This window comes from Acanthochromis polyacanthus, chromosome 10 (assembly GCF_021347895.1).
Source record: "Acanthochromis polyacanthus isolate Apoly-LR-REF ecotype Palm Island chromosome 10, KAUST_Apoly_ChrSc, whole genome shotgun sequence".
Classification (NCBI taxonomy): domain Eukaryota; kingdom Metazoa; phylum Chordata; class Actinopteri; family Pomacentridae; genus Acanthochromis; species Acanthochromis polyacanthus.
In genome coordinates, this window is record NC_067122.1 from 40,402,674 (window position 1) to 40,417,243 (window position 14,570).

General features: G+C 39.6%; 1 protein-coding gene across 1 annotated transcript; it reads left to right on the top strand.

Annotated features, from left to right (window-relative positions):
• Positions 1-3,153: 3,153 nt before the first annotated feature.
• On the top strand, positions 3,154-6,249 carry LOC127535837 (putative nuclease HARBI1). Its single transcript, XM_051954726.1, is given in 5 exon segments — positions 3,154-3,651; positions 3,754-3,866; positions 3,952-4,063; positions 5,874-5,909; positions 5,912-6,249. Coding segments are annotated over 5 exon segments (1,038 nt in total). The 5' UTR covers positions 3,154-3,212.
• Positions 6,250-14,570: the final 8,321 nt, after the last annotated feature.

Below are 14,570 nucleotides of genomic sequence, written 5' to 3' on the forward strand. Positions count from 1 at the left end.
CATTTAACACAACACTTTCCAAAAATGTAAATGATTGAAAACAAATACAAAAACAAGAATAGAGACATTCAAAGAAATATTGTAGGACAGACACCAGTAAGCACAATAATGCTCATTTTTAAATCGTCTGATGTATAACCGCTTTAACTTTTCTCAAATTTCAAGATGCCATGGTTGTCTTACAAACAGTGACAAAGCAATTTTCACTTTGTAAAGAAGTTATCCAATTTAACTTTGTGGCCATGGTGACTCTCCATAAAATGGTTTTTTCACAACTGTTTATGTTTTACATGTTTATAAATTTATTTTTATTAAGTTATTTTCATATTTGTCTTCTATCTGCTTTTTGTAAACACCACCTGCAGTTCAATGAAAAAGTCCGATATTTTTGTCACGTGACTGCTGGTCAGCTGTTTTGTTTTACAGGATCTGATGCAAATAGCTTGCTTTGGCAATTTCTTTACCATTAAAACAGACACACCTCTGTATGTATGTCCTTGTTTTTGGCATTGTGATAGTGAGACAACCATTGGAAAATTACAACAGCAGCCCATTATACTTTTGAACCAGCATGTTACAACAACTTGTGTCAATACATACCTGAGGCCACTGGATACAAAACAATTAGTTGATTAGTGACCTGGGACTATATTAAACCCAATGTAATTCATTCATTTGTTTCTATTCAGCACTCTGCTCCCTGGTGTTGAGACTAAGTGGGTGAGGTTAAAACTTTAATGATGAGCTACATCAGACCCACTCAGTTATCTGATAATAATCCTCACTGTAGTCATACAAATGCACTGTTCATAATCAATATTCAATATATATGTGCAGTCATAAATTATGGGCTCCACTCTGACGATATTTTATTCATATATATATATATATGTATGTTTACCCAGTCATGCCTGAGGGCAACATACTAATGCATTTTTATTGTATGAGACACACTTATCACTCTGCCAAACTGGTATGATAATATTCAGTTTTACAGAATAACAGCTAAGACTTAAACATACAGCAAGAGGTCAAGAGGGAACAAAAACACTATTAACAACATAAAGAAAGCATCTGCTACTTCCATTTTAGCTCAGTAAATGCAGCACTTCATTGGAAGTGGAAATTCGTAGGTAATAACAGAACATTTGGTTCAATTTCTTTTCTTCTCAAAATGAGAAGCCTCACTCTTTCAATTTACTCTTAAACACTTTTTATCTAATAAAGAAAATTGTCAAATAAAATGAATTATAACTAATGTATATGTGTAACAGTGTACATGTGATATATAATTCCACTTGCTGGATTCTGCTTCTGGTTGTTGTTTATGGCTCAGTGGCGCCCTCTCTGGAGCTGTGGTGTGCGGCTGGTGTTGGGGGCACACGGTCATTTGTATTTTGAGTATGTGTTAAATATGATCATCCGGATGTCGAGTGGAGAGTGGTTGCATATGTTTTATGCTTTTATGTGTTCTCTTATATGTGTTTAGACATGAGACACTCGGTGACCTAGCTATGTAGCGACCATTAGCTGAATGAATGTGCTCTTTTTCTTTAGTGTACCGTGCTTGAGATGACTGACCTGCTGACCAGTGGTTCTCTGTTTTACCAGGTACATATTGTGTTTTAGTAATTTGTTATTGTATAATGTGTGGTATAATTGGTATAGAACGCCGTCAGTTCCAGAGAGACGTCAATGAGTGTACCTTGCTTGAGATGACTGACCTGCTGACCAGTGGTTCTCTGTTTTACCAGCATTAAACGGCACAGAGCAGACGATATTGGCCTTTTTGACTCCTTTATTAAAAATACACAACGCAGAGTCGAGGGGTTTGGACCGGCCAGTGACAGTGTTGCTGTGCATGGTTACATATGGACAGCTTTGTTTCCATTACTGTAAATTTATCCACATGGGTATTTACCGCTTCAGTGTACTTGTCTCTCACTTCATTCTCCCCTTACCCTGCAAGTCTTCTACAGAATGACAAATGAAGGATTTTTGGAGGAACTCTTGGTCTATGGAGAGAATTTTGTTTCTTTATTATTCAATCAATCGAAAAAGGTTTTGCAACCGAAAAAGAGAGTTGAGACCAAAAAACATAAGGTTGTAATCAAAAAATAAAAGATCAATCAAATAGAATAGATCTGAGACCAAAAAAAATTATTTTTGAGATCAAAACAGAACAGGTTGCAAATGAAACTATAATAATTTGAGAACATATTGACTTAACTTCAATCAAAACTAATATTTTTTTGCTTGCAAGTTCAAAAGTTTTGCTTGCAAGTTCAAAAGTTTTGGTTGTGAATTCTAAAGTTTTGCTTGCAAGGTCAAACGTTTTGGTTGCAAATTCTAAAGTTTTGCTTGCAAATCTGACTGAACCAAATGGTCGGGGCCAATGCTGGTGGACGAGACAAGAGTTCCTATTGGTCGGTTTGACCTTGCTCCACCGCTCCCCTCTGTGCTGTTGCCGGCTGCTCCCACGCTAGGTAAGTTGGTAGCCGGTTGCGCACAAATTAATTATGCTAAATATTTTAGGCTACAATCGGTGTTCAAGATTAACTGGTGTTCCAATCAACTGGTGATAGCAGGGTTTCTGAGACAGATGTTTCATAGGCGTGGCTTTTCAGGACCCTTACCTACTGACCAGGAAATAAACAATGGGACAACTTCATCTATAAAACGATATTTCTGCTGTTCTATACATTTCGGTCTTGACAAAATAACTGAAAATAAGAGGCGTTCTCATTTTAAAAGTCATGCGCTGTCAGGCTACATGAAAGAAAAACTATGTAAACGCAGTTGGGACGAGTGGAGCTGCGATCACTGTTTACTGCAGTTTACTGTTTACTCCTGTCAAAGCAGAAGACAGGAGACCAGGGGCCTGTTTCACGAAGCAGGTTCACTGAAAACTGAGTTTCTTAACCCGGAAATGAGGGAAACTCAGAGTTTTCCGTTTCACGAAGCGAGGTAACTTAACCCTGAGACAGAGGGGTAACTCGAGCCTGTTTCACGAAGAGGGGTAAACTCTCGGTCAGTTACCGCAGTAACAGACTCTATGAGTTGAACCTGGTCGGCAGCAGGTTTATCTGAGAAAACCTCGAGTTTCTCTCTGTCTCCGCCCACTTTCAGCAACACACGCTGTTTCATTTCCTCATTCATTCAGTCAGTAAGCGAGCGAGTTTTGGCGTTGAATAGTTCTGGCGTGTGTTAAAATGGCATGTCCTTTTATCAATGGTCCAGTTGACGAAGGAGCAGCATTACTGCGCGCAGAATTGAATCTTGGTCGGGAGATTGTTTTCAGACTGCGCATAGATGTTTTGGCATTTCCGGACAGTTATCTGTTTGAACGGTACCGCTTCACCTCGGACTCCATAATCTACATCCACCACCTAATCCGTCCTTACATTTGCAACATTACCAACCGCAGTCGCGCTCTAACATCCCAGCAGATGTTGTGTGTTGCGCTGCAGTTCTTTGCGAATGGGAGTTTTTTATACAACATCGGAGATGCAGAACATTACAGTAAGGCCACTGTTTGCAGGGCGGTCAGAAAAGTGTGCCTGGCCCTGAAACGGCTTCTACCGATGTTTGTCGTTTTCTCTGGGCACAAACCTCTGAGAGCCATCAAGGAGGAGTTCCACAGGATTGCAGGTGAATGATGTAGAGATCTGTTGAATTCATTTTAGATCATATTCTGTTAATGACATTGTGCTGCAACCTCAGACTGGGATTAGTCATTTGAATTTCTTTTAGGATTTCCCAGTGTGATTGGATGCATTGATGGCACCCATATCCCCATCATAGCTCCATCACAGAATGAAGGAGACTATGTGAATAGGAAGTCCATTCACAGCATAAATGTGCAGGTAGGCTACAGGTAGACTGACTACTGTTTCTAAATGTTAAAGACTGCATCATAGTTCAACATCTGTAATTCTCTGCACTGTCCAGATCATATGTGATGCTTCATGCATCATTACCAATGTGGAGGCCAAGTGGCCTGGCTCTGTTCACGACTCAAGGATTTTTCGAGAGTCTAACCTGAGCAACAGACTGCAGCGTGGTAAGCAGCCTAAAGATTTTCACAATAGAATTCTCTTGTCTCTCTCCTTTAAAATGCTCTGATGTATCCGGGTCATTCCTACTATTTGGTGCCATTTTGGCCTTGTTTAATCTATTAAAAAAAATGTTAAAATTTCCAATTTTTTCATCTTTTATCTGAAGGATTACTTATCAAACTATAAGAAAACTATATTGGTCCAGCTCAGGATATCAGTAATCTAATATTTTTACCAAAGTCTTTGCATGTGACAGATGGCAAATGTCCACCCTGTTACGGGACATTCTCACATCTATTACACTATGTTTCCAAACCACTCTAGCTATAATAATTACATTTAGTAAGAGCTAAAATGTCCCTTAATTTACCCTTGAAATATCTATTTTGAGAAATATTAACAAAGAAGTATATCTACAAAAAATGTGCTCTATTGTAAGGCACAACACAATTTGAACACATTTCTTTCCAATTTTAAGATAATTTCAATGGAATCTGCCTTTATTTTTTTTGTGATTTCATTATACTAATTAGAAACTCCAAGTAAACACAAAGATATGCTAAATATTTCAGACTTTTTATCTAATTCTCATCAAAAAATAATAAGGTAACAGGGTGGACAGACGAGTAACAGGGTGGACAAGACGTCACAGAATGGACCTAATATTTGTGAACAAAATTTTATTTTAAAAAGTAAATTTATTTAGCCTTTACATAAACATTAAAATTATTTTTTTTAAATACTTCCAACAAATAAATAAAAATATCATTAACTAGTCATATGAAAAACATCAAAAACTTCATTAGCATCAGCTTTACATACAAATTCACTGAACAATATAATTCATTAACAATTAGAAATTCATTCAATAATTTAAAATAGGAAATTCATTCAATAAATAAAAATAGGAAATTCATTCAATAGAAAAAACAGAAATTTGATCAGTAATTAATGATAGGAAATTCATTCAATAATTAAAGGCAAGAAATCAGTTCAATACTGTGTGTCCACCCTGTTACTCTACAAAACGGTAACAGAGTGGACGGTAACAGGGGGGACATTTAATGCTAAAGCTATCCCTTACTGCTAATGTGATGAAAAACAAGCTAGCACTTAGTGACAACCAAGGAAGATTTTTAACATATTTTTTAACCATATTTTTGAAATTACCAAAAAATATAATTTTCTGCTATAAAACAGGGTAACAGGGTGGACATCTTATGCTTTACCACGTCAGTCAAGCATTCTAAAACACTTAAACAAAAGGTTGTTTAAAGAGAGGTACTTACTTTGCTTCCATTAGTTTGATTTTCCCTCCAAAAGTGTAAGCTACTTCCTGTATCATGTGACTAGATGATGTATTGGGGGGGCGTGTGCAGAGATCTTTGTATCAAAGCAACAGGGTGGACAGTTGACTCAGGGACACAACATATTTTGAATATTTTAAGCAGTAAAAATGTATAAATAACAAAAAATAACATTTGGGGAGGGAGATTATAAACAAAGCTGTGCAACAATAGTGAAAAGTGTTGGGTTTATTTTATTACTATTACTTTTATATGTATTTTTAATTGAGCAAACATGATTTGAGACATGGGAATTTGGCCTACTTATCCAAAAATAAGGGTAATTGTTTCAAATTGAAATATTCCTGCATACATATCATTGTATATTATGGTAGAGAACTGTTAACCATATAAGCCAGGCTTTTGAAAATTAGTATTAGAACATTTTTACCAAAAATATGCAATACTCTGTCATGGGAACTCAAATGGCACCGAATAGTAGGAATGACCCATCCACTTTACATTACAGGAGAGTTTGATGGCCTTCTGCTGGGTGACAGGGGTTACCATGCCAACCCAGGCTGATGACCCCATACCCTGACCCTGAACCAGGCCCCCAACAGAACTTCAACCGGGCTCACTGCAGGACCAGAGCCCGGGTAGAGATGACCATAGGCCTGCTGAAAGCGCGTTTCCAGTGCCTACGTTACCTCAGGGTGACCCCTGAGAGGGCCTGTGATACTATAGTGGCATGTGTTGTTATTCATAATATTACCACTATTAGAGGAGAGCAACACCCTGCCGTACAATATGAAGACCCAGATGATGACCCCATCCACCTGCCAGCTCTGCAAGACGGCAGAGCAGTCAGGGACAACATATGCAATCACCACTTTGGAGTTTAAGCCACGGGAAATAAACCACGGGAAATAAACCACAGGAAATAAACACATGATACACATTTCATTTGGTCTTCTTTATTTCCTACAAATAAAAGAGATAGTTTAGTTCATGTGCCAATAGTTAACATAATTCACCTGTGACCATCACCCACCTCTAACTTGTGCTCCAGTAGTTCAATTTCCAGATCTGCCTTCTTAATCTGGCGGTCCAAGTACTGCATTTCTTTATCCGTTTTTTGATTTTTTCTCATTAAGTAGATTTTGTAAATCTGTTTTACTGATAACTGGGAATACATAGAGGACATTAAATTATACAGTTGTACATGAATTCCATGGAATGAACCTCTGGTGTTTCCTGAACATCCATCTCACTGTGTCAATCTGTGCAGTGGACGTTGAAGGACCATCCTGCTGTTGTCCAGCCATGCTCTGTTAAAAAGGATGAGAATGTGCAATACTTCAGTGTAGGCTAAATGTCACACTATATTCCACCAGCATGTTAAGAAATGTGAATGGGAAGAGAACTATCAGTAACATACCTCTGTATGCCTTTCTGGCTCAGCCTCTGTAAAGGCAGCAGACATGGTTTCATCCTCTTCATCCTAGATCAGTGATATGTTTCAGTATACTTATCTTTTGGCAAAATCTTTAGAGTGTTGCCTACTTACAGTTACAAGGTCTGTTGTGGCGTGAAGAGGCTCCACCAGGCAGATAGCACCATCAGAATCTGTTGGGCCAAATGAAAAAGAAGACACGAAAGAGAAAAATATTTGTATGAATATGCTTTAAATATAAATACACACACACACACACACACACACACACACACACACGGCATATTACATTTTATGAAAGCACTTGTGTCTTGGGGTGTGGTCTCAGAAGATGAGCTGACTCCAGGGATTCCCTGAGCCACTGGCCTTCCAAAATTCTGGCTTAGGGCCAACTCCTCTGCCTCCGTTAGAGGTGGCGGTGCAGGGCCACCACCCGTTTTACGGGCATCTGCTCTCTTTCTGTTGGCTGAGCAGAAGTCTGTCTTAGTTTAAATAGGCTTAATTATTTAACAGAACATGATATGGATGCAGACATTTAGGCTATGTGTGGATAAACAACCGCACAGTCAAACAGCCACGTACCTAATATTTAGGCTACTTTACAATGTAAAACATGATCAAAAAGAATTTCCTCCATGAGATAATGCCGAGGTCTTACCTCTTTGAACAATGTTTTTGTATTTCATCTTCAGCTGCGGCCCTGTGTGCTTCTCCCCCGCGGGATTGCACCTAAATGAAATAAGTTAATATTCTACCATTCAAACAGTTTACCCTGTAATATTATTGTGATTTCAAAGGCCGAACTTACGCATTGACCCGGGCAGCAATGGTCTCCCACGCCGTCTCCCTCTCCTTCGCAGCTGCAGCGGTGTTGCACTTCTTTCGAAAAACGTGTTCGAAGTCGCCATATGCCCACATTAAAATATCCAGTTTAAGTGGCGTAAAATCGGTCGCTCTCCGCTTCCCCTTCGCCATAGTGACTCGTCGAATCGAGGCTCCACTAATGCTGTCTTTTTATAGTTGCGGTGCACGCGCGTAACTCCGGGTCAACCTACTCCGAGTTAATTAACCCAACTCATATCAGCCGTTGTGAAACCGAAAACTCAGAGTTTTCTATCTCAGAGTAGATCAACTTTCTTGAACCTGCTTTGTGAAACAGGCCCCAGAACACGGTGTGCACGTTATTTAACAAGAAGTTCACCAAGCCGGGTGATAACAGAATGCCGAAGTGTTGCAGTATAACATTAATATATTGATACAGTATTGGCAGGTTTAGATCACATTGTAGCTACATTGTCTTATTTAAATAACACAAACATCAAAATTTGACCAAAACAGCCCGGCAGTATTTAACGTATTGGATTTGAAATGCAGCAATTTAGCAAAATTCACAGGACATTCAAGTTCAAACCAGCAGCAGAACTTTGTTGTGTCACACTACTCTAAACTGACATGTCACTGAGAAAAGACACCAATTCCTTTCAGTGTAACACATATACTTGTGCATTAGCTCAGGTGACTGAACAGGAGCTCTGTAAAAAGGAAGGTAAACCCGATGCAGCGGCTCGGGTTCAACTCCAGCTCACGGCTTTCTGCCTACTTTTTCGTCTGTCTCTCTACTTACCTGTCAAATAAAGCTAATAAAAAGGGGAAAAAATAACATTTATTCACAGCTATTGGTAGCCATAAGTATATATAAGTGTAAAGGTGTTCAGTGAAGAGGCAGTTTTTAGTCTGAGAGGGAATCTGCAGATGGAACTTAGCGTGGAACAATTCAGCAAGATGATCTTATTTGGTCTGTTTTTATTCATTCTTATTTTATTGTTTCACGTCTTGAGTTGTGAGATCTTGTTTGAAACAGCAGCTAGCTATGTAGTTCAAGAGTGGGCTCGTTAAGGTTTTGTAGAATAAATATAATCGTCTCTATTATTGTTCTACGTCTTTAGAAATAAAAAAAAACTTTAATTTTGTGTTCTGTAAAGTCAGTGCATTTAATTTACAATGCATTGATTCTATAGAATACAATGTTGATTAACTTGCAATGCCCCGGTAAAATAAATAAATCCTGAATAACGGGGGAAAAAATAGATGAAGCATATCGACGTTCTGAAGGCTGGAATGTGAAATCTCTGGTTAGAATGTGGTCAGATGTTTTATATGATGTCATTGTTAGGGTCTGAGCACCACGGTGCCGAAGGACCCTATTGAAACCCTTAGGTTTATTATTATTATTCTTTTCCGAAAAGGACGGCTTTTTTGAGGGCCTAAACATGCTCAAAAAGCCATGGAAATCTGTACACACATCAGAACTGGTAAATTTGATATTTTAAAGGAACTGTGGAGGTGTCTTGCAAAATGGCTCCTACACTTTCCCACGGGCAGCATGTTTCACCTACAGCTACCAAATTTGGTACACATATGCAGCACATCAGGCTGAACAAAAAAGTGAGTGACAGTCACATTCCAAACCCAACAGGAAGTGAGCTATTTTGCGTTGAATGTCAGATTTTGTCCATTTTTTATTTTTTGCAAGAGCGAACTCCTCCTAGGGGGAAACTCCAATTCACCTCAAATTCGGCCAGGACATACAGGAGGCCTTAATGATCCAAAGTTATTAAAATCTTTTTCCAAAGTCAAAGGGCGTGTCTGTAGCGGCCTCTGGAATTTTGATCCTTCACCATGAAATTTCAAATGCTGTTTAAATGCCCTGAACATGCTCTAATCTGCCTCAAACTTTACATGTATGATCAGAGTCCTGCCCTGATCACATCCATATGATGAAATCCATTCACAGTCAGAGTGCCACCTTCTGGCAACAGAAAACATCATTTTTTACACTTTGATGTATTATTCTTGGTCTCTTGTTCAGATTCACCTCAAATGTGGTGACATAAACCTAAACATGTTGATGATGATTCACAGTGAAAATGGTGACGTGTCATCAAAAGGCGTGTCTGTGGTGGCGCAGCGAATTTCGATGTCTCACCATGACGACTAAAATATTTATATCTCAGCAAATCCTCATCCTATCTGCCCCAAACTTCATGTGCTGGACACCAGGCAAAGTCTGAGGACATCCACACTGAAAAATTTAGAAAAAGTCACATCGCCACCTATTGGTAACAACAACTTCAAAAATTACATTTGCACACACCATTGCTCAACAGCTCACCAAAATTTCCACACACATCACTGTCGCCTCAAGGAATAACACTGTATGCATCTCTGCACTACATGTGCTATAGCGCCCCCTGCAGTATGTTTAATAAACAGCCCCCGCAGCACGTTTCACCTACATCCACAAAATTTGGGAGGCATATAGAGACCACCAGGACACACAAAAAAGCCTCTTGGAGCCATCCCCTAAAACCATAAGGAAGTCCGCCATTTTGAATTGTGAAAAGTGGAAAAAATTTTCTCTATATTTTTAATTTTTGAGAGCGAACTCCTCCTAGGGTTTAACTCCAAGAGACCTCAGATTTTGCCAGGATATACAACATGATCTCCTGATCAAAAGTTATTAAAAGATTCTTCCACAGTCAAAGGGTGTGGACATGGCGACCTCCAGAGTCTTGATGGTTCGCCATAAAACATCAAGTGCTACCTAACTATCCTCTGCATGCTACAATCTACCTCAGACCTCACATTAAACACAGTCCTGTCCTGATCATATTTATAGGCCAAAATACATTCACAGCATGTGCCATAGCGCCCCCTACAGCATTTGAATAAATAGCCTCCTCCGAGACTTTCACCTGTGACTTGGAAATTTGGCATGCATGTGTAGCACATCAGTGCAAACAAAAAAGTCTCTTAGGGTCATTCTCTAAACCCAACAGGAAGTCGACCATTTTGAATTAAATGTCAGAGTTTTGGTGTTTTTGGTCATTTTCAACAACTGATTTCTCACAGGCAATAACTCCAAAACACCTGAAATTGGGACAATATATATATAAAACACACCTGCAGGTTGCATATTTGTGAAAATTGTTCACAAAACTCAAAGGGTGTGGCCATGGCTGCCAACTGAACTTTAATGTTACGCCATGAAGCAGGACGTCTTGTGTAAATCCCCTGTACATGCTGCAATCTGCCTCAAACTTTACATGTTTGATCAGAGTCCACTCCTTATGAGTTTCATAGACCAATATACAGTCACAGAGATAGCGCCACCTGGTGGATGGACAGAAATTGCTGCATAAATGGCCTGTGCATGCTCCAATCTGCCTGAAATTTGACCTGTGTGCTCAGAATCCAGCCCTCGTCACATTCATGGGCCTAAATACACTCTCAGCATTGCCTGGTGGAAATGCTTGGGGTCGCCGACCAGCAAGGATGCGAGGACCCATCCAACGCTGCTTGCAGCTTTAATTGTCACAATCCTCCTGTGCCAGTGCTGATTCGGCTAATTAGGAGCAGCTGGGGAGAGGCACAGCTGAGCACGATGACAATCAGCCCAGTATAAAGCCTGGCGCTTCACTCAATTCCTCGCTGCGTCATTGACACATATCTGTCACATGCCTGCCACATACTGGGCACTGATCTCCTGCATCATGCTCCCACCTGAGACTCACTGCACCCCACCACGAGCACACAGCTCCTTGGACTAATGAATTACCTCGTCTGCCAACCCTGCTACATTCTGCATCCCCTCACACACCCTCCATCGTCTGGACTCTGTTCTCGGAGAATTACCTTGCTGGCCCCATCCTCCCTCTTCACCCGGAATCCCTCGCCCACTCTGCATTCTTCCCATCTACTCTCTGTCCGCCTGTTGCTCAGTCCTCACACCGCCTCCGCCGCCATCTTCCTCAGCTCAGCCCTCCACCTGGTCTCCCGATTCCCCACCAGGACAATTGTGAGTTTTCCCCTCTCCCTGTTAATTTGCAACCAAAATTTTGAGCTTGCAAGCAAAACTTTTGAACTTGCAAGCAAAAAAATATTAGTTTTGATTGAAGTTAAGTCAATATGTTCTCAAATTATATTTTCATTTGCAACCTGTTCTGTTTTGATCTCAAAAATTATTATTTTTTTGATCTCAGATCTATTCTATTTGATTGATCTTTTATTTTTTGATTGCAACTTTATGTATTTTGGTCTAAACTCTCTTTTTTGGTTGCAAAACATTTTTTGATTGAATAATAAAGAAACAAAATTCTCTCCATATTGGTCCCTACTATCAAAACAGTGGCAAACAAAAGGCAAGTGTCCTAGCAATAATTTTGTCATACAGTCCATGGTTGACTAGTGTAGTCATGTCAGGCAGATAAGGCCTTAAAGGGGGTTTCTGTCTGTGTTGAAGTTTCTGAGGTCACAGCAACAGAGAATTTGGTATTACTCCTTTTTAAGAGGCAATCTGTAAACAAAAGAGAAGTTGGGGTTGTCTCCCTTTTTATTCTTTTACCTCCACAACGTGTTACAGATATTTATTCTTTCCCATATGCTTCCCCCTCAAAATCCCTTTCAAACCTCCATATCAAGTCTTTTGCCATCTTATTCCTATTCTTTTGCGCTTACCTTCCTGTGTAGACTTTTTTTTTCCAAAAAAGAGAGAGTGCACATGCCATAGTTATTTGGCTCACAGCAAAGAAGTCTAGTTACTCAAACTAGCAGCACAAAAGGGGATAGAGGAGCAAAGCACAATTGGCTAAGGCTTAACTTACTTTACATAATTGTTACCTATAAATGCATTCCCAGCGTCAGGGGTTTTAGCGTCTGAGATGCTTAACCGAGAGAGTAAGAGGGCTGACGATCGAGATGGAGAGGAGGGGAAAGAGGCAGAGACAAGGGTTGCGTAGGGAGATGGAGGAACAGGGGGAAAGAAAGTAGAGTCAGCAAAACAGAAATTGGGAACAATTGAACTTCTCACCAACATGCTTGGCTGTTAAGCTTCATTAAACCCCATTGTGAAGGCCTGAAAGATTTATCAGAATTTACAGGACAAATGACCTGCACATTTCTACAGTGTTTACTTCCTAACACCACTATTCACATGCTGATGTATGGCGCATACACTTTTTAGCACACGCAGCAAAGTGCAGAAACGTGTAAGCTGCAATGCCAGGCCACCCAGTATATCCAGTGAGGCTGTTTTCTACTTAACGCAGTGAAAACAATCTCAAGTGTTTAAGGCAAAAAATTTTTATCAACAGCGACATTCAGTTCAGCTGTGATTCACACTCAATTACTTCCTTGTTAAAATCATATTAAAACACAGAATGCCACATTCATAATTTGATAACTCAGTTGAAACTAAAAAGGCTCCAGAGCTATTAACCTTGTCTACAGTGCTTGTGTTGGCTAGTTTTGTATTCAACTAGACGTGGTACCTTGGACGAACAACACACCCAGTGTACTACTGAACGGAAGACACTCTGAATCAATATTGAACATTCAGGCAATGAAATAAAATGACTGCGACATGTTACTCGTACTTACACGCCATTTGGTGCATCTCTAACCTTTTTATTGTGTATGCTTTTATGGGAGAATCACACAAAAATTTACAACTGTGGTGTAGCTGCAGTTGTGAATGTCAGTTTTGCAAGAAAAGTACTTAACTTCTGAAGGTGTAAGCAGTGCTGAAGGGATTTATAGGAGTCATGAAAAATGTTGCAGGGAGGTAAGAAATATTAATTGATTGTAGGATTGTATATCAGTACTGTTAATCAGAAAAAAGTAACTAGCTTGGAATAAGTGAATGCAGTATCTGATTCTTGTAATGCAAACAGACAGTGGATGGGGAGTTTTGACTTACATCCATTAAACTTGAACAAGTATGAACATCAGCATCATCAACACGTCCGCCTGTTGCATTCTGACGTGCAGAACCTACTGATCTTTTATCTTTCTCCCTTTATGTTTATGCATTGTATAGTTAAATTTTAACATATTTTCTTGTCATATACATTTCAGAATAATTACCAAATTGAGTTTAACCATGGCCAAATCATTTTTTCTTCGTTGTAATCCAGAGAGCAATGTAATTCTTTTGTGGTCTTAGGGATCTTATAAAGACCAGTACTGAAATATGTTGACTGATCCCCATGTGTGTGACTACTTGTATACATGTCAAACAGGGGATCATAGTATTGCCACACATTCACCAACAGGGGACCTTTTTACTGGTCCACATTTGGTCATAGTTTTAATTTCTCTAATATGTGCAAAAATCTATGAATAGTGCTTGTGTCTGTGGTGTTTTGTTTTTTGTTTTGTTCTTTATTACCAAAGCAGGGACAGCAAGTGTGTGAATTTTAACATATACTCATCAGTGCCTCTGCAGGCTGTATCACATGTTTTAATGGCCCACCTACATGCATCATGTATTTCGCAGTCCTCCATTGTTGAATGGCTTGCTGTCTCAGGGTGGCTTTGAGTGTAGAGGACCTATCATCTTCCCTTCATCAATCTGTTTGCTGCAGACTTTTCCATTTATGTTCCTAATGGCTTCATTCAGGCATACCCTCCAATCTCGCATAGACCCAGGGTACACATATGATATGGCTCATTCATGCAAGATCTCACAGCAGTCTTATGAAATGACAGTCTATTGGAAGAACTTTCCTCTGAGTCTGTTGGACCTTACCCAGAGGCTAAAGAACTTTCTCCCAGAACGCACAAGGCAATTGGAGGCATGGAATCCCCACAATATTCAGTACAGAAATGAGTGATGTAAATGCCCAAGAGAGTTGGGAATGAGACACTGATTATCCGTTCCATGTTAAACTTTCCTGGGTTGATCAAGTCCTATCTACCTATTGCCACCAG